At 46.1% G+C, this 19,029-nt stretch overlaps 1 protein-coding gene across 1 annotated transcript; it reads left to right on the forward strand.

Moving 5' to 3' along the window:
• Positions 1–236: 236 nt before the first annotated feature.
• On the forward strand, positions 237–18,803 carry slc7a14a (solute carrier family 7 member 14a; the record flags this gene model as incomplete). The annotated part of the gene is made up of 9 exons (XM_083633298.1): positions 237–543; positions 2,480–2,716; positions 6,541–6,758; positions 8,596–8,742; positions 12,945–13,153; positions 13,604–13,751; positions 14,353–14,848; positions 15,654–15,890; positions 18,502–18,803. 9 exons carry the CDS (start codon positions 237–239, stop codon positions 18,801–18,803), a joined length of 2,301 nt encoding a protein of 766 aa, XP_083489424.1.
• Positions 18,804–19,029: the final 226 nt, after the last annotated feature.

A 19,029-nucleotide genomic window follows, 5' to 3' on the forward strand; every position in this document is an offset into this window, starting at 1 on the left:
GCCTTCCACTAAACCGGGACAAGAGAGCGAAAGACAACCGCAAAAGGAAGGACGTGGGTCAATCCAAAAATCCTATTTTCCAATCTTTCATCTCACCCTGCCGTCATCTGGTTTAGGAATAGCACTTCTTCCACGGTGCTCTACGCCTCCGTTCTCACAGAAAAGTCAAGTAAAGAGCGGGGAGAGCGCCAGAAAGCCAGTGACCTCCCACTCCTCTCCTCTGCTTTGCCGTCAGTATGAGCGGCGTGGCGGGCAAGCTGGACCCTCGCAAGGTGCAGTGGGGCGCGGCCTGGAACACCTTTGCGTCGCGCGTCCTGAGGACCAAGCCGGTGGAGTCCATGTTGGACTCGGCCGTGGCGGGCACGGGCGCCCACGGGACCCGGCTGGCCCGGGTGCTGTCCACCGTGGACCTAGTGTCTCTGGGTGTGGGCAGCTGCGTGGGCACGGGCATGTACGTTGTCTCCGGGCTTGTCGCCAAGGAGATGGCCGGGCCGGGGGTCATCGTGTCCTTCATCATCGCCGCTGTGGCCTCCATACTGTCGGGTGAGCACTGGAGCAAACGCACGCACCCGCACACCCGTATGTGTGCACGCACGCGCACACACACACACACACACACACACACACACACACACACACACACACACACACACACACACACATACACACACACACACACACACACACACACATACACATACACACACACACACACACACACACACACACATACACACACACACACACACACACACACACACACTCCGCCTCCCCCACATCCCCCCTGCTCTCCCTCCCCTGTTCCCTCCCCACCTCCTCCCTTTTCCTGCTCTCTCCTCCCCCACATTCCCCCTTCTCTCCCTCCCCTGTTCCCTCCCCACCTCCTCCCTTTCCCTGCTCTCTCCTCCCCCACATTGCCCCCTTTCTCCCTTTATCTCTGTCTCTGTCATATGATTGTTCATCATCATCATGTTGTTATTATTACTAGTACTGTAATTGTTTAGCTAGATTTAGCTAGACATACTCTCTGTGAAGTCCTCTGAGACATGCTTGTGAATTAGGGCTATACAAATTAACTTGACTTGACTTGACTTGACTTGACACACACACACACACACACACACGCACGCACGCACACACACACACACACACACACACACACACACACACACACACACACACACACACACACACACACACTAATCTCTCCCAGAGACAACAGATGATACTACAGGGCAGCCTGGTCATACCAAGTTTAGGCAACTAAAACAACTTGGTTAAGGTTAGGCAACTAAAACAACTTGGTGGTTAGGGGTATGGTTTGGTTCGAGTTAAATAATTAACTATATATAGTATATAAAAAAAATCCATGGACAGATCTAGTTACTACACCCGCAAACGTCACATATATTCTTAAGCTAATTCTAGCTCCGTGTCACATCCAAGGAGGTTCTACACTATAGAAATGAGCCTATAGAATCTATAGGCCCAATTCACAGCAACCTTTTGAGGTGGTAAAGCAGGAAGTAACGCAGGCGTAATCATTAATGAAGGCACCTGGCGCTGGAACATCTTAACAGAATGGAAGCATAATTAATGGTATTAGTTACAGCTGCTTTACAGTCTGCTTTTACCACCTCAAAACGGTTGCTGTGAAATGGCTCCATTGTTACGTCTAAAACTGGGGGTCTACTCGTATGTGTCTAGAACTGCTCCGTCTAGAACTGCACCATCGGGGGCTCTCCAGCTCTGCAGTTTTCGGCCATACTCATTCGATTAGGCAGTCTAGCATACTGAAGAATGAAGGTTACTGTCATTCTGATCACCATTCAGCTGATAACTGATCTATATGAAAGGCCTTTTACTGTAATAAGTAAGCACTTAATACAAGGGCAAAAACATTATGAGGGCAAAGTCATAATACTAGAGGGTGCTCCAGGGACATCTTTACACTTAATGCCATCAATACCTTCAACTAAGCCCTTGTTCACACAGGACACCGAACGTAAGCAGAACTGAAGCTTGAAGCAGGCACAAGCTGAACGTACACCTTACTGTTCACACAAGACGCCTTCTCTTTTCCTCTCAGCGGCTACTCTCGCGCCTTGAACCCGCCCACAACTCCCATTGACTTCATGCCTCACGGCTTCACGGCTTCAGCGTCACGCTTGGAAATTCGGCGTCAATCCTGAGTGATCGCTTTGGCGTGGCGTGACGCGCACTGGTGGTGTGAACGGCTTCACCTGTTAACAAGGACGCCTAAATGAAACTTGTGGGTACAGCGTAGGTACAGCATAGGTTGAGTGTTGCTTCGGCGTGCTGTGTGAACAGGGGCTAAGCCTTTCCCTTATTAGACTATAAGATTTCCTACTGGAGTATGAATGTTGAAATATATTTCTGCTGTGTGTGTGTGTGTGTGTGTGCGTGTGTGCGTGTGTGTGTGTGTGTGCGTGCGTGTGTGTGCGTGTGTCTCCCACAGGAGTGTGTTATGCGGAGTTTGGCGTGCGTGTGCCTAAGACCACAGGCTCGGCCTACACGTACAGCTACGTGACAGTGGGGGAGTGCGTGGCGTTTTTCATTGGCTGGAATCTAATTCTGGAGTATCTGATTGGCACGGCCGCGGGGGCGTCGGCTCTCAGCAGCATGGCGGACTCGCTGGCCAATCACAGCATCAGCAACTTCATGATTTCACACATGGGAACGCTCAGCGGCCTGGGTGAGTGGGGAGGCAGGGAGGATGTGTGCTCGTGTCGCTACACTTGTGAGAACCCTCTTGACTCCTCCACTTCTCTACGAGTAGCCTATGTAGCAATTTATGACAAAATATTTCTTGTTGTTACTCATAGTTTGTGTGTGTGTGTGTGTGTGTGTGTGTGTGTGTGTGTGTGTGTGTGTGTGTGTGTGTGTGTGTGCGTGCGTGCGTGTGTGTGTGAGAGAGAGAGAGAGAGAGAGAGAGAGAGAGAGAGAGAGATAATCCTTGCATGCATATAGGAGCCTTAATGCATCCAAAGGCAATAATGGTTCTTGTCAGTAACTTCTCTGGCAGTGTGAGACATGCAGCTGTATGGTTGTCTTATGACTGGGTGTGAAATGGATCACAGGGGAAATATATATGTTGAATATTATTAAATAGGGGTGGGAGAAAAAATCGATTCACCTAAGTATCGCGATTTTTAATGTCACGATTTTTTGGATCGATCTTTTATTCCAGAATCGATAATCGCAAATTAACACGTTAACTGCCAGCGACGTATGCATACGTCAAAAAAAATCCAGCGCTTGACTGCCAGCGACGTATGGATACGTCAAAAAAATCGTTTTTTTTTTTTTGACGGTGGGGCGTTGATCAATCCCTTTTACGTCTCCTGTACAATTATTGGAGGTATTGAATGTGTATAATCTATTTTACCGACCCACTAAGTGTTGACAGTGCTCCCCCAGACGAGCGAAATCAAAGAAAAAGGGAGCAAGGAAATGGCGAGGCGATTTTACAGTATTACATTCTCATGAAAATGGTTGGGGGAAAACGCTCTCGTTTTCGCACTGATTGCTGGCGATGCGGGATTGCAAATTTACATAATACATTACAGGTGGAACACACTTTGAAACACGCAGCATAAATATGACCAGAATCGCAAAAGCTTCTCTCAACCAAAACTCCCAAGAAGCGAGCGAATCCATGCCGACTTCCTCAAACAGCAGCCTGCAGACAGGCACAGGAGAGCAGCAAAAGCACTGAGACTGTGACGGCCGCGGCAGCCAAGAAGAGGGAGGAGTTGAGGAGTTGAAGCAACTCTGCCTCTCGCTCTCTCCCTCTCTCTCTCTCTCTCTCTCTCGCTCTCTCTCTCTCCCTCCCTCCCTCTCTCTCTCTCTCTCTCTCTCTCTCCCTCTCCCCCTCTCACTAGGATTAAACCTAGTGCGTCTCCCTCCCGAGAGGGAGGGAGAGAGAGAGAGAGGGAGGGAGAGCGAGAGGGAGGGAGAGAGAGAGAGAGAGAGAGAGAGAGAGAGGGAGGGAGAGCGAGGGGAAGGGAGAGAGAGAGAGAGAGAGAGCGAGCGAGAGGGGGAGGGAGAGAGAGAGAGAGAGAGAGCCAAAAATGAATGGTTAAAGTGACAGCTCTATCGAATTTCACAAAAAGCCGTTTATCTCTGAATATTTTTTCTCATGCTAAAACCATGCTGTATTCAACTGATAATGCTTACATAACTACTAACTCTACAAACTAACTCTTTTAGACAGAGAAAGTACACATTCTATTAGTACTTTTGAGATATTGTATGTTCACAAACTCCAAGCAGAAAATAATCCTCGGCGCTTGTAAAATGAGCCACAATCCTCAAAAAAACGGCTTGGCAGAAGCTACCTACAGTAAGAAAAAAACGGCTGGCAGTCAATGTGTTAAAAAAAAAAAAAAAATTTTTTTTTTTTTTTTTTTTTTTTGGTGCTTGCAGTCAGGCCACTCACTGAACAGCAGGCTAGGCGCCGCCTACTGGTTTACTAGTGGTTTTATTACTTTATTAGTTAGTCTGAAGTAATAATTACACTTCAGGGTTAAAGTGGGTGCATCTCATTGTAAAATTGGACTTCAAACGGCCCAAATCTGGCTTCAAACGGCCCAAATTTCACGCGCGTTGGCCCATATCGGCCTGGCCTGCTTGGTATCTAATGCCCGGCCTGAATTATGATCCCAGTCCGCCCCTGTTTTTAACTATATCGCCCAGCCCTACTCATGATATATAATATACAGTCTCTAGTGTATGATTCAACTTTTCCCATGTTCTAATCTAGTGTAAAAAAGCAAACAAACTGAAAAAATAAAAGAAAAAAATAAACAAAAATCGCAATAAATCGTAATATCGAATCGCAATAATCGTAGAATCGCAATAATCGTGAATCGCAATATATATCGAATCGGCACCAAAGTATCGTGATAGTATCGAATCGGGAGATAAGTGAATCGGCACAGCCCTATTATTAAAGTGCTTCAGCGTTATGCCTCAGTAACTTTTATATCACATAACACAACATGAAAATCCGGCTGAAAGATGGATTCACTATACGCTGCCATTGCCTCAAAAGAACAGATTGTTGCCATGTTTTTTCAGTGCTTTTTCCTTGGCGTCAGTGTCATGAATATTATATTCTACTGTATGGGGGAGAAAACTCTGGCAGTTTGACAGGTTCATTCAGTCTGCAGTTTGGGAGCCAAGGAACTCAAAATCTGGATGATTACATCATTATATTAATGCAGATAAAATATAATAAAGCTATTTGTCAACAGGTATAAGGTCATATGAACAAGACTGGCACTGGGCCAATGTTACCTATGAGATTTGAGCATTTGCACATTCCAGGCGTACAGTTCCGTCAGAAACAACACACAAGATGTGTTACTTTTAGAATTTATAACAGTGAAGCAAATTCAGCATTCCCGAGTATACGGCTCAAATGTATAGATTTTAACATGGGAAGGAACACTGGCAATATGAGCCACTGCGTCTGATTGTTACAATCATAAACATTGGCAATCATACTGACAGTGAAAGTAATTCAATCGTTGAAATAACACAACTTGTGCCATATTATTTGTTGTGCCAGGAAACGTCTGAATGGCAGTGTCACACTATATCAGTGTAGTGTCATCACATCAGTGTCATCCTATATGTTGGAACCCACATGACTGTATGATGGTTGTACAGTAGCATCTTGGAAATACAAATGATCCACACAGAGAGCTTTTCCAAGTCATCGTGTGACGGGGAAGCCGGTAAATCCCCTGTAATACTATAGCTGGAGTGCGTGCCAGTCACATGGCTCTGGGTGACCTCGCCCTGTCACTCTCTTCCTGCTGACTGCTGACAGATCAGTGGTCACATGACAAGCAGCACAGCTGTTCCACACTATAAAGGAAAATTAATGCTTCCTTTTCCTGCTGGGGAAAAAATGACAACTCCTCGACACACGGGGAAGTGTGGGATTTAGCGCAATATAAGTCTCATATAATATATGATCGCTGGCGGCAACGCACATTATCCAATGTAAACAGACTTCTTCATAGTAAAAAGTTGTTAATGGTTTTTATTACTGTATGTCTGTAGATTCATATCTTTAAAAAATAGATATCAAACTGAAATAGCCACGTTTATTATTATTTTATCAACTATTTCAGGTGAGCAACCACATATTCATCCACTGTGCAGGTGATGTTACGTGTAGTTGTACTGTACACACTCTACCATTGCCCAACACATTCACTTCCTATGTGAAATAAAAAAGTAGTCCTTGGAAGTTCAAAACAGTATGTTATTTCTCTCGTATAGTATAGTTCATGCAAATTCACAAGTTCACCATTCCTCACTTTTAAGATAATTCTCGTCACCTTGTATTTGTTGAATTATGTTGCTGTTTCTCCCCTCCTATATTATATATACAATCATATTTGTGTGTGTGTGTGTGTGTGTGTGTGTGTGTGTGTGTGTGTGTGTGTGTGTGTGTGTGTGTGTGTGCGCGTGCGTGCGTGCGTGTGCGTGTATGCTCTACAGGTAAAGGGGAACAGTCCTACCCAGACCTGCTGGCGTTGCTGATAGCCATCCTGGTGACAGTGATCGTGGCGTTGGGCGTGAAGAACTCTGTGGGCTTCAACAACGTTCTGAACGTCATCAACCTCATGGTGTGGGTGTTCATGATGGTCGCCGGCCTGTTCTTCGTCAACGGAGAGAACTGGAACGACGGACGATTCCTGCCCTTCGGCTGGTCGGGGGTAAGCTCATGCGTGCTCGCACACACACGTTTGTCACACACACAGTTTTTGTACAGCTATCTTAGGGGCCCTTTACACGAGGACAGTTTCTGGAAGAAACGACACAATAGCGTTTCCTTCACACCTTTTCCTTCACACCTTCTCCCTGTTTACATGAGCGCTGTTGAATTTTTAAAACGCCTGTAATGTACATGCCAGGTCGCTAGGTGGCAGTGTGATGGGCCGCGGGGGCACGCGCAGGAGCAGCAGCAGTGCTCTGAGCCTCTCATGGCCGAGGCGGGGGCTTTGGCATGGGGGATGAGAACAGTCTGACATAACGTAGCGTTAACGTTACTTTATTCTCATCAGAAACAACTCCGATTTGCATGTTAAAACAAGTTTGCAGCCTAGGAATACTTGGAAAACATTTTATTGATCTATTAACGTCAGAGGAAGCCAGGATTAGTCAAAACGGTATCAGAAATACACAGCACGTCTGCCGTGTGACTTTTCTGGGTGTGCAGGCACATCAGAGTTTCTGAAATGAGCCGTCTCAAAGCGATTACATGGAGCGATCAGCAGGCAGCGTCACCAAGAATTTCACTCTGGAGGGTGGTTTCAAAATGTGTCATTTCCTAAGCGCAAATTCCAAAAAAAGAATTCCCCATCACCATAGGAAACCGTCCTCGTGTAAAGGGCCCCTTAGTAAGGACATTCATTGACATAATGCAGTCCCTAACCGGGTTAGGCAATGCATTATGTCAATGAACCCTAACCTTAACCATCACAACTAAAAGCTTAACCCGATTGTTACCTAACCCTTAGAACCAAGTCTTAACCTTCAAACAGCCCTTTGAAGGTGTCCTCACCTTCCTACAATGTACAGCAGCACTTCGCAGTAGAAAACACACACACATACATTACACACGCATGCCCGCATGCACGCACGCACGCACGCACTCCCACACGCACACAAAACAACTCTTGTGTAATCTTTTTGAAATTAAGTTTAATTGGATGAATGAAGTGTTGAGTGGACCAAATTTGTTTAATTGTAGCTCTTGCCAGCTTTTTACATTATTATATTTTCACTGGAGTGGATGTAGCAATTACACACACAGATGAAACAGAGTGGAAAGTACATTTTCTAGCCAGTACTTCAGGCAATAACCAATCCAACCTAGATAGATAGATAGATAGACAGACAGACAGACAGACAGACAGACAGACAGAGAGACAGAGAGACAGAGAGACAGACAGACAGACAGACAGAGAGACAGAGAGACAGACAGACAGACAGACAGACAGAGACAGAGACAGAATGACAGACAGACAGATACATAGATATCTGTTTCGAGCTGAGCAGTCACATGCCATCTTTTGCCCGAGAAGTGAGTTTCCCATTTATTTTCTCAATAGTTATTTTGAAAAAGTTTTCAGGCTGGAACTAAGCCAACCCGTGACCTCCTGAATCATGAGTGACCATAAAACATTTCAGTTGGAGCAAACATGAAAAATAACATTGGGGGAAAAAAACGAATTTTAGATCCCCCGTCTTTATTTTTTGTTTTTGCTCCAAGTGAAATGTCACTTGTGATTCAGTAGGCCACGTCAGTATTCACCTTATGTTGCCCCGCCCACTTGACCCAGTTGTGTCACTAGTACTGTACTGTCACAGGAAGTGTAAACACAATAGGAAGTAACTGGCTGACGACCCCTGTGTTGGAACATTAGGCGAATAAGGTTTTTTGAAATGTCTATGGAGAAAATTAATGGGAAACTCACTTCCGGGGCAAGAAATGTCACGTGACTGTTGAGCTGTATAAGCCATTGTCTACTTGTTTGCATGTTGTTCCAGGTGATGCAGGGTGCAGCCACCTGTTTCTATGCCTTCATTGGATTTGACATCATCGCAACGACAGGAGAAGAGGCCAAGAGTCCCAACACCTCCATCCCCTACGCCATCACTGCCTCGCTCATCACCTGCCTCACTGCCTACGTCTCTGTGAGTATCACTAGTATACAAAAGGGAGGAAGTGAGCAATTGTGCGCTGCGCATGTCAATAGAGCAGGCGAGGCCATGCAGCAGCCGAGCTGCAGGCGAGGATAGCGAGCCCGCGCGGTGGGCGAGCCTAGGAATCGAGCGTGCGTAGCGCACGAGATTTCTAGTTCTGGAAAACTCCCTATTCCCTATTCCCGATTCTCATTTTCAATTTCAAGAAGACCAACATGTGAAAGAGCTACAGTATAGCTGCTTTATTATTTAGTAGCTGTTCAGCTGCAGCACCATGAGCTTGTCGCTGTCAAACCATTTAGTGCGAGTTCTCCTTATTTTTCCACCTCCGCCTCTTCCTTTCTTCCACAAGCAAAAGAACAGGGAGCTGAAAACACCAGTGCCCTTTGCAAAAAAAACATCTGACATTAGAATATTACGAAACCCATTGCATGTGATACACATATTCTTGATTAGAATTTTACGAAACCATTTCAGAGGTGAGCGAGAGTGATGTGAAAATGGTAGGCAAACGCTGCTTTGTTTCATGTATCTATCTGGTTTGTATATCTGCAGTCCTGCACTGTATACAGCAGGTCTCACACAGGTGCAGAACCTACTAGGCTAGTTGACGGTCGGCTGTAGACTTGGCTGTGTGTTCAAGTGCAACGGTTTGGCCCCGACACAGGTGACGTGAGGCGACGCACCAGTCGGCCTTTGAAGTTGGCTTAATATGAATACAGATCCAGCCTTTAAACACTTACTGTATATGAATACAGATCCAGCCTTTAAACACTTATGAATACAGATTTGAGGTCACACCCTAAAATTCTAGAAAAGTCGTCCAGCCAGCTGGAAGTGGAGTCTTACTGTAATCTCCTATAAGCTGTACACCCACACTCAGTTCAAGACTCTCCCCCCTGCAGTGCAACTGTGCCTGTGAGTATCTCATCTCAGATCATTACATATTCTGCACACAGTGCCCAGCACATTTCTACCTTTGGCACGTTCATGCTGGTTGGTTGTTGCTATGGGTACGATGGAGCAGTAGCCTATCAGGAGTGAGTTTAAGACTTCTTCAGCATCGCCTCAGGGGGCCAAGATGGCATCGTCAACTACAAAACTCACTTCTCTCTCTCTCTCTCTCTCTCTCTCTCTCTCTCTCTCTCTCTCTCTCTCTCTCTCTCTCTCATATCTCATATCTCTAAGTTACCCCATTTTTCATCAAATTATTTTCCGCTCCCTCTCTCATTCTCTACCGCTCTTTCATGTCTCGAGTTTTGAAAAGACTTGGACTAGTCAGTCAGCAGAGGTGTAGTGCTATCTGGAGAAGTGGAGAAGAACGCACCTACAGTATATGGGCAACACCCGCACAGGTCCCAACAATACCCCCCACCCCCCCGCCCTCCCCGCACGCACACACACTGACACACACGACTTAGCTTATTCGCTAAGTCATCATTTGGCACGGCGGGTGGCATTTTTAGTAAGTAACTACCATTTTGTGGCGAATTCTGGCGATGCAAATTGCAATGGGGTGATTAACGCTAACTTTTGATGCAACAGTGTTGAAAAGAAACACGCTTTTAACATTATTTCTTCATGATTGTAAACGTACCTTTGTAGCAGTTGGTCCAAAAAATGAAATGATTTTTGCCTGCCTTTTCATCTTTACTTGTTATAGTGAGGTACTGGGAGAAGAAAAACATTTGGATGCTGAAAAAGCCAGCTAGTTAAGGTGGAATGTTTCCTTCTTCCTTCAAGCCACGAGTTGATGCCGTGTGAATCATTCATCCCACCTTAAATATAGTTAAGGTGGAATGTTTCCTTCTTCCTTCAAGCTGCGAGTTGATGCCATGTGAATCATTCAGCCCACCTTAAATATAGTTAAGGTGGAATGTATCATTCTTCCTTCAAGCCGCGAGTTGATGCCGTGTGAATCATTCAGCCCACCTTAAATATAAGACGAACGACAACTTTGCCCAGTTTCACTCGTTTTATTGGCTCCACATGCACACACACACTGACACACACAAAATACCCCTTGGAGAAGTATGGGAACGCCGTTCCCCCGCGTTCTACGGGCACTACACCTATGCTTGTCAGTACAACACGTGCTGGAATTTCTCTTGGTGACATTGGTTCAGTGTTGTAGTCAAGTCACTATACCTGGAGTCCAAGACGAGTCTGGAGTCCCCAGTGTTCAAGTCCAAGTCCAAGTCACCAAATAAAGTCCGAGTCAAGTCCCCATTACCTGAGTGGGAATCTGAGTCAGCCTACTGAACATGAGCTTGACTCTGCATGTAGTGGAACACACGTGCTGCCCATGAAATTGAATAATGTCACAGTATTAATAGAGCTATCAATATCTTATGGCAAATTATTAGGACCTATTTCGAAAAGAAAAAAAGGTCTTTATCAAAATAAATCTGAGTCCTCGTCTCCAACTTCCGAGTCCCAATGCATGAATGCTCAAGTCCAAGTCCGAGTCATCAGCGCTCAAGTCCAAGTCGAGTCACGACTCCTGAAGATGTGCAGGACTCTGACTCTGACTGTACATACACACTAACCATACAAGGACAGCATGGCCTCACACACACAGTGCACAGGGACAGTGCCTGTGCCTCACACACACACACAGTGCACAGAGACAGTGCCTGTGCCTCACACACACACACACAGTGCACAGGGACAGTGCCTGTGACTCACACACACAGTGCACAGGGACAGTGCCTGTGCCTCACACACACACACACACACAGTGCACAGGGACAGTGCCTGTGCCTCACACACACACACAGTGCACAGGGACAGTGCCTGTGCCTCACACACACAGTGCACAGGGACAGTGCCTGTGCCTCACACACACACACACAGTGCACAGGGACAGTGCCTGTGCCTCACACACACACACACACACACACAGTGCACAGGGACAGTGCCTCACACACACACACACAGTGCACAGGGACAGTGCCTGTGACTCACACACACACACAGTGCACAGGGACAGTGCCTGTGCCTCACACACACACACACAGTGCACAGGGACAGTGCCTGTGCCTCACACACACACACACACACACACACACACAGTGCACAGGGACAGTGCCTGTGACTCACACACACACACACACACACACACACACACAGTGCACAGGGACAGTGCCTGTGCCTCACACACACAGTGCACAGGGACAGTGCATGTGACTCACACACACACACACACAGTGCACAGGGACAGTGTCCGTGCCTCACACACACAGTGCACAGGGACAGTGCCTGTGCCTCACACACACACACACACACAGTGCACAGGGACAGTGCCTGTGCCTCACACACACAGTGCACAGGGACAGTGCCCGTGACTCACACACACAGTGCACAGGGACAGTGCCCGTGACTCACACACACAGTGCACAGGGACAGTGCCCGTGACTCACACACACAGTGCACAGGGACAGTGCCTGTGACTCACACACACAGTGCACAGGGACAGTGCCTGTGACTCACACACACAGTGCACAGGGACAGTGCCCTTTAACACAGAGGTTAAAGGGCACAGGCAACGATACTGATCTCTCGGTGAGGGTTAGTCTTTTTATTTCCCCCTCTCTTACTCTCATTACTCCTCTATAATCTGTTCATCCAAATCCCCCCTCTTTGCAGCACACCCTCTATCTGTGACAGATGGCCCTGCATGATATCACACGTCAGATGCACGGATCAAAAACACGCAGAGAGAGAGAGAGAGAGAGAGAGAGGGAGAGAGAGAGAGAGAAGTCATACACATCTTGCATTTGCTACATGTTATGTGCTTTTGTGCTGTGTTGTGATATATATCAATCAATTAATCAATTTTAAATTTAAATAGTCCCAAATCATAACTTGAGATAAGAGTTATCTCAAGACGCTTTAAAAATAGAACAGGTAGAAGACCAGGCTCTTTATTTTAGTCCCAACAGCTGAAACAGTTCTCACATGGTGATATGTGCGTGTTTGAAGTCATTATGAAAAAGTGTGCATGCAGGATTCAATTGAAGTTCTGATTACAAATGAGGTCTCCACCATTTGAATAAAGCAACTATACTACTGTTCCCCAAGAAAATAAAATAAAATTGACAGACCACCTTTACAGACTGGATCCTCTACATTTTATTTGATGTTAGAGCAGAACTATGAAGTATTAACAGCCTCTCTCTGTCTCCCTGCAGGTTTCTGTGATCCTGACTCTGATGGTGCCATACGATGAGATCGATGCAGATGCCCCGCTGATGGAGATGTTCGCCCTGCACGGCTGCATGTTCGCCAAGTACATTGTGGCGGTGGGCTCCGTCGCCGGGCTCAGCGTCTCTCTGCTGGGCTCCCTGTTCCCCATGCCCAGGGTCATCTACGCCATGGCCGGGGACGGGCTGCTGTTTAAGTCAGTACACACAGTCACACAGTTTTTCACTTTTGTTTATTCTCATATCAATCAGGCTAAAATGTACTATTGTCTCTAGGGGTGTCGTGATTTACCGATACTGATGATAAGATTAATTCTTTTTTATATCATGTTAATAATACAGATAATACCGTGTGAATAATCCCGCGCCTCTTACAGGTTACAGACTCTCTCGCCACCTCCCTACGCTCATGTTTTGAGTGTAATTCATGTACCAAAAAAGAGACAAAACACAAAATAAACACATTTAAAGGTGAATTTGAATGGTAGCATTATCATCATTTTATTTTTTCAAATGTTCCATAGATATCGTGATGATATTGTTATCGTGAATTCTTTTGGCCATGATAATTGTATAGTGAAAATCTGATATTGTGACACCCCTGTCTGTGTCTCACTCCAGTCGTGTATTATGTTGCCTGTGTGCAGGTTCCTGGCCAATGTGTCTTCCTACACAGAGACGCCTGCTGTGGCCTGTGTGGTGTCAGGCTGTCTGGCCGCCCTGCTGTCCCTCCTGGTCAGCCTCAGAGACCTCATCGAGATGATGTCCATAGGCACACTGCTGGCCTACACCCTGGTGAGTGGACGGGTACTGATAGATGTACACAGACCATCTGGGGGACGGGTACTGATACTATATAGATACACAGACATCTGGGGGCTTGCAGGATGCAGCCGACTCACTAGCGTTTCTTCCTGTCTGCCTCTACCCCTGCATGTCAGCGTTACAAGGGTTTATCCTTCGGGTTTTCCAGTCTGTGTTGACAGTGGACTTCCAGTATGGCTGACTGACGATCTAAAATCATTTGGTCTTCATGGGAACCAATCAGATTGCGTTTGTCCTTCTTAGCCCTACTATCACTCTCTCTCTGTATGTTGCAAACTGAAAATTCACAATATAAGAATGCAATGATCTGTGAAATCTGTGGAAGTCATATTGAAGTTCCTTATCATGCAACGATCCCACCTCAGGCTATTATAGATTCCAACAACTAAATACAATCACATGATATTGTGTAGCTGCTCTTCTGACAGAATGTTAAGAGAATGAAATTGACAGCTGGGGGGCAGTGAACATACAGTAGTAGGAAGAAGGACCTACCTCTTGTTCATTTGATATTAAGGTCACGTCTTTCTGCTATGAAGTGAAAATCAAGGCTTCTCCTCTTGGTCTGCAGGTGAGCCTGTGTGTTCTGCTGTTGCGTTACCAGCCTGAGGGCGACATCCACGGCTTTGTCAACTTCCTGTCTGAGGAGCAGAACAAGAAGAGGAAGGAAGGCGTTCTGGCCGAGTGCGAGAAAGATGCCTGCTCGCCAACCAGCGAGGCCGACGAGTACGGAGGCCCGCCCACCAACACCTGTGGGGCTAAAAACCTGCCGTCGCTGGGTGACAACGAGATGCTGATTGGCAAACCAGATAAAACCGCCTACACCGCCAGCCACCCAAACTACGGCACAGTAGATATGACCACCGGCATTGAAGCGGAGGAGTCGGAGGGCGGGATGTCACGGCGCCTGAAGAAGCTGATTGGACCACGCTACTACACCCTGAGGATCCGATTGGGCCTGCCGGGCAAGATGGACAGGCCGACTCCAGCCACGGGAAAGACAGTCACTGTGTGTGTGCTGCTCCTCTTCATCTTCAACTTCGCTTTCTGCTCCTTCATCATTTTCGGTGAGAAGACACTTTTGTCAAAATAGATACAGATTATTACTATCTCATCAAGTCAGTCAGGGATTTACAGGACAGTGTAAGTGTATATTGATGTTTGTCAGAGGTGGGCTTGAGTCCAATTCCAGCAGGACTTTTAGTGCAGATCCATGACATGACATGACATCACATCACATCACATCACATCACATGACATGACATGACATGACATGACATGACATGACATGAACTCCAGTCATGCTCGAGTAACAGTTTTAACTGGTTGAGATCTGACTTGCTGCAAGAAGAGATGACTTGACTTGACTTTTGAAATCAAACTCATGATGCACTCATCAAGTTTTTATCCTATTAAAATCACATTTCACAAAAAAAGTCTGAGACCTAGATATTTTGTTTCTTTTCTTTTGTTTCTTCCTTGATGACTTGACTTGGTGTTCTACATTTAGACTTGAGACTTAGACTTGACATTAATGACATGGACGTGACTTGGTAGTCTCGATTCAGACTTGGGACTTGTCCTTGAACACTTGAGACTGACTTGGGGCTCAACTCGGTCACATCTCTGATGTATGTATATTGATCTACAATCTATTTATCTACAATATTCATTTCTGCTTGGACTTACCAACATAAACCTAGTTTCCAGCAAAAAATCTCATCTCTCACCTATTCACTAACTCTCTGTCTCTCCCTCTCTCTCTTTCTCGCTCCCCCTCCCTCCCCCCCTCTCTCTACCCCCCCCCCCCCCCCCCTCTCTCCCTCCTGCCCCCTCTCACTCTCTCTATCCACCCCCCCTTCTCTCTCTCAGGAGCGGACAGTATTGGGGAAGGTCGCTGGTGGGCATTGCTGCTACTAATTCTCCTCATCGTCTCCATCGCCCTGCTCATCATCATCATCCTCCAGCAGCCAGAGAACCCTAAGCGGCTGCCCTACATGGCGCCGTGCGTGCCCTTTGTGCCCGCTTCAGCTATGCTCGTCAACGTCTACCTCATGCTTAAACTGTCTGCCATCACCTGGATACGATTTGCCATTTGGTGCTTCATCGGTAAGCGCTCCCCAGTTCAATGGATCATAGTTGGAGTTGACATGTTACAATTTATATTTAGGTGTTTCGTCTTTTTTCCACTTTTATTTTCAAACAGAATTAGACATAATTCCTTCCTTATTCCTACAATGCAGCGATCTTCAATTGGCGTCTGGGCCATGACAGATCCCTGAAGGTCCCATCCAGATCCTTGCAGATTAAACAACTTAACTTAACTTGACTTGACTTAACTTAACTTGACTTGACTTGACTTGACTTGACTTGACTTAACCAAGTTCCCAAGTAAACATTGAGAGGGAACGGTGAGAACGAGAGGGAGAACGGCATTCCTCCTCAAGCTCCCCTTAAAAAAATGCTTGCAATATGCAGTGGAGAGCAGAGCAGTGGAGATGGGGCAGCATGATTCATGGAGCAGAGAATAGTAGGAGAACATGTATTTGGAAGCTGACTAAGGAGCGTCAATATCAATGTGTCATCAAGTCTGTCATGAATAAAATAAATAATCAGTAGAGCTCGGCAATCTTATCTAACTTTTGTAAGATTCTCATGTAGCTGTAATGGTATAATCAGTAAAATCAAAAAAACAAAACAGTTAAGCATTAAGAAATAATACCCTATGCCCCCTGCCCTATTGGGCGGGGGGCAGGCCACGCTGCGTTCCGGGACCGTCATCCTGCGTAAGTAGGGTTCCCAGAGTAAAACCTTCAAGTTCAGTTCTCTGGTGATGCAGCCGGCTGGCAGCTGATAGGCCTTCGGCTGGGAGTACCAACTGAAGATGGCTGCCACGCTATGATAGCAGACAGTTGAGAACTTTCCATGATTTGATATTAAGCAGTGAAATGATATATGTCATTCTTGCTGGCTCAAATGTGAGACCACCCTATCACTTTGTATGAGAATGTGTTTATTATGCTATAGCACATGGGAATCTCTGCTCTTTCCAGTTTCTGCCTCACTCATATCTATGTGCGCCTCTGTGTTTTCATGTGTGCTTGTATATGTGTGTTAGGGATGCACAATATGGATTTTTTTTCAACCGATACGATAAACTGATAAATATCTGCTTCTCCTGGCCGATAACCGATACGATAACTATTATAATAAAAAAATATATATATATTTTGTTTTTGTTTTTAACCTGTATTTTATGCACACCTGGGGTAAAAAAAAAAGGCAGATGTAGTGAGCATAACTCTGACCTAACCAAATCTAACTGACATCACTGTGAACACAAAACAAAGAAAACTTAATAAAGTGTATCACTCAATTATAGTCAATACAAAAATAAAGGCTTTTATAGAACGGAAAGCCAATGACTGCTTAGTCTGCAGATAAAACACAATGACAAAAGGCATAGTAATTTAGTTCATGTTACTTTAGTTCATTTAGTCATGTTACTGATCTGTTCGAATTTTGCATTAGTTCCAGTTCTCAGTGAATGGTAGCCTGGGCCCAATGAATGGGGCAGGCACTATAAACCATCTGTGTTGTTTCACTTTTTACTGAAAAATGCTGAAAAGACACTATGTGATGTTGACTGATGCTTTTTATGTAGCCTAATGTCCGCGACTGCGCCTTTGTTTTCCTTATTATTGGCTCTGTTAGATGGCTCTGTCCAGCAGCTAGCTCAACTCCAAAGTCCCTTTGTTATAGTGGGACTCCAAGCTAGTGTGGTTAGCTTAACGTTAGCGAGTTGTTTTTTGGAGTTAAATACACAATCCCTGGATGTTTCATTTCGGGTAATGGGGTTTCCATTAGTTTCTATATGTGTACGCCAGCTCTGTGAGTATGAAGTGCTTTTGCGGGCCTGTTTGATCACAAGCCACAGACTGTAAATGTCACAAGCAGTTTGTCTGCCAAGCGGGCGAGGCTGAAGTGTAGGCCGCGCTAGGAGCTAACGCTAATGCTGAGCTAACGCTGCGCTAATGCTAACACTCGCTAACAACAGCTAACGTAAACAACAAACAAATCCGCTGCATCATCGCCAGCTTTGGTTTAACGTAATGCCAGCTTAGATGTTTCCCCTCCTCTCGGAACCCGTGCGGGACATGGATTGCAAATTACAGTAGCTTTGTGATCATCTGAAACTGAAAAACAGCAACATACTGGCAGCAGCCATGTTTGCGTCGCAGCTGTGATGTCACGAGCGTGCGACAACAATAGCTCCGCTTCCGAGGCAAAAACAAAGCCTGGTTATCGGCTGTTAATTTATCGGAAAAAGGTCATTATCTGAATAATAAATAATAACGCAAAATGGCCATATCGGCCGATAATTTATCAGTCCAATAATTATCGTGCATCCCTAGTGTGTGTGCATGTAGCCTGGATGTAGTCCATCTCACCACTAGTCCTGTTAGTGTTTTACTGCTTGTGCTAAGGTAGAACTACAGGAATTGAGTCTGGTGTCAAGCATATTGTTTTGTGTTGGTGTTGGTGTTGGTGCAGCAGCAGCACCCTGCTACTGCTACTGTAGATAGTTGGTTTTACTGTGTTCGTACATTTGCTTCTTCTGACTCACCAGAGTTGAATTAATTTGTGTGTGTGTGTGTGTGTGTGTGTGTGTGTGTGTGTGTGTGTGTGTGTGTGTGTGTTTCTGTGTGTGTCCCTCAAGGTGTGCTCATCTACTTTGGCTACGGCATGTGGCACAGCACGCTGGAGATCACGGCCAGAGAGAACGAGGTGCGCGCCTCCACCTACCAGCGCTACGACCACGGCGTGGACGAAGGCTTCTGCGGCTTCGACGATGACTTCTACCCGCCAAGCAACGACCCCTGGGGGGCGCCGGAGGGCGGGTCGGGGTTGACCCCGCCTCCTGAGGCAAAGCCCGAAGGCGACGATGGGACGCCATCGAAAGGCGGAGGCAGGACCAGTGCCAATCCTAGCCTAGCGGAGGAGGATCCAATGGATTTCTGAAGGGACTAACTCTGTGTTGCCCTGAATGTACTGCCTTGTCTGCTGCCTGGGGGAAGGGAGGGGGGGACAATAGTGTGCACACGCCTGTGTGTGCGTGCGTGTGCATGTGTGTGTGTGCATGTGTGTGTGTGTGTGTGTGCGTGCATGCATGTGTGTATATGTGTGGTTGTTTGTGTGTCTAACCCTTGGGCTAGATTGTTTCTCGTCAGCAGTGGGTTTGTTTTTA

Source organism: Poromitra crassiceps (genome assembly GCF_964638095.1).
Source record: "Poromitra crassiceps genome assembly, chromosome: 3".
Lineage (NCBI taxonomy): Eukaryota > Metazoa > Chordata > Actinopteri > Beryciformes > Melamphaidae > Poromitra > Poromitra crassiceps.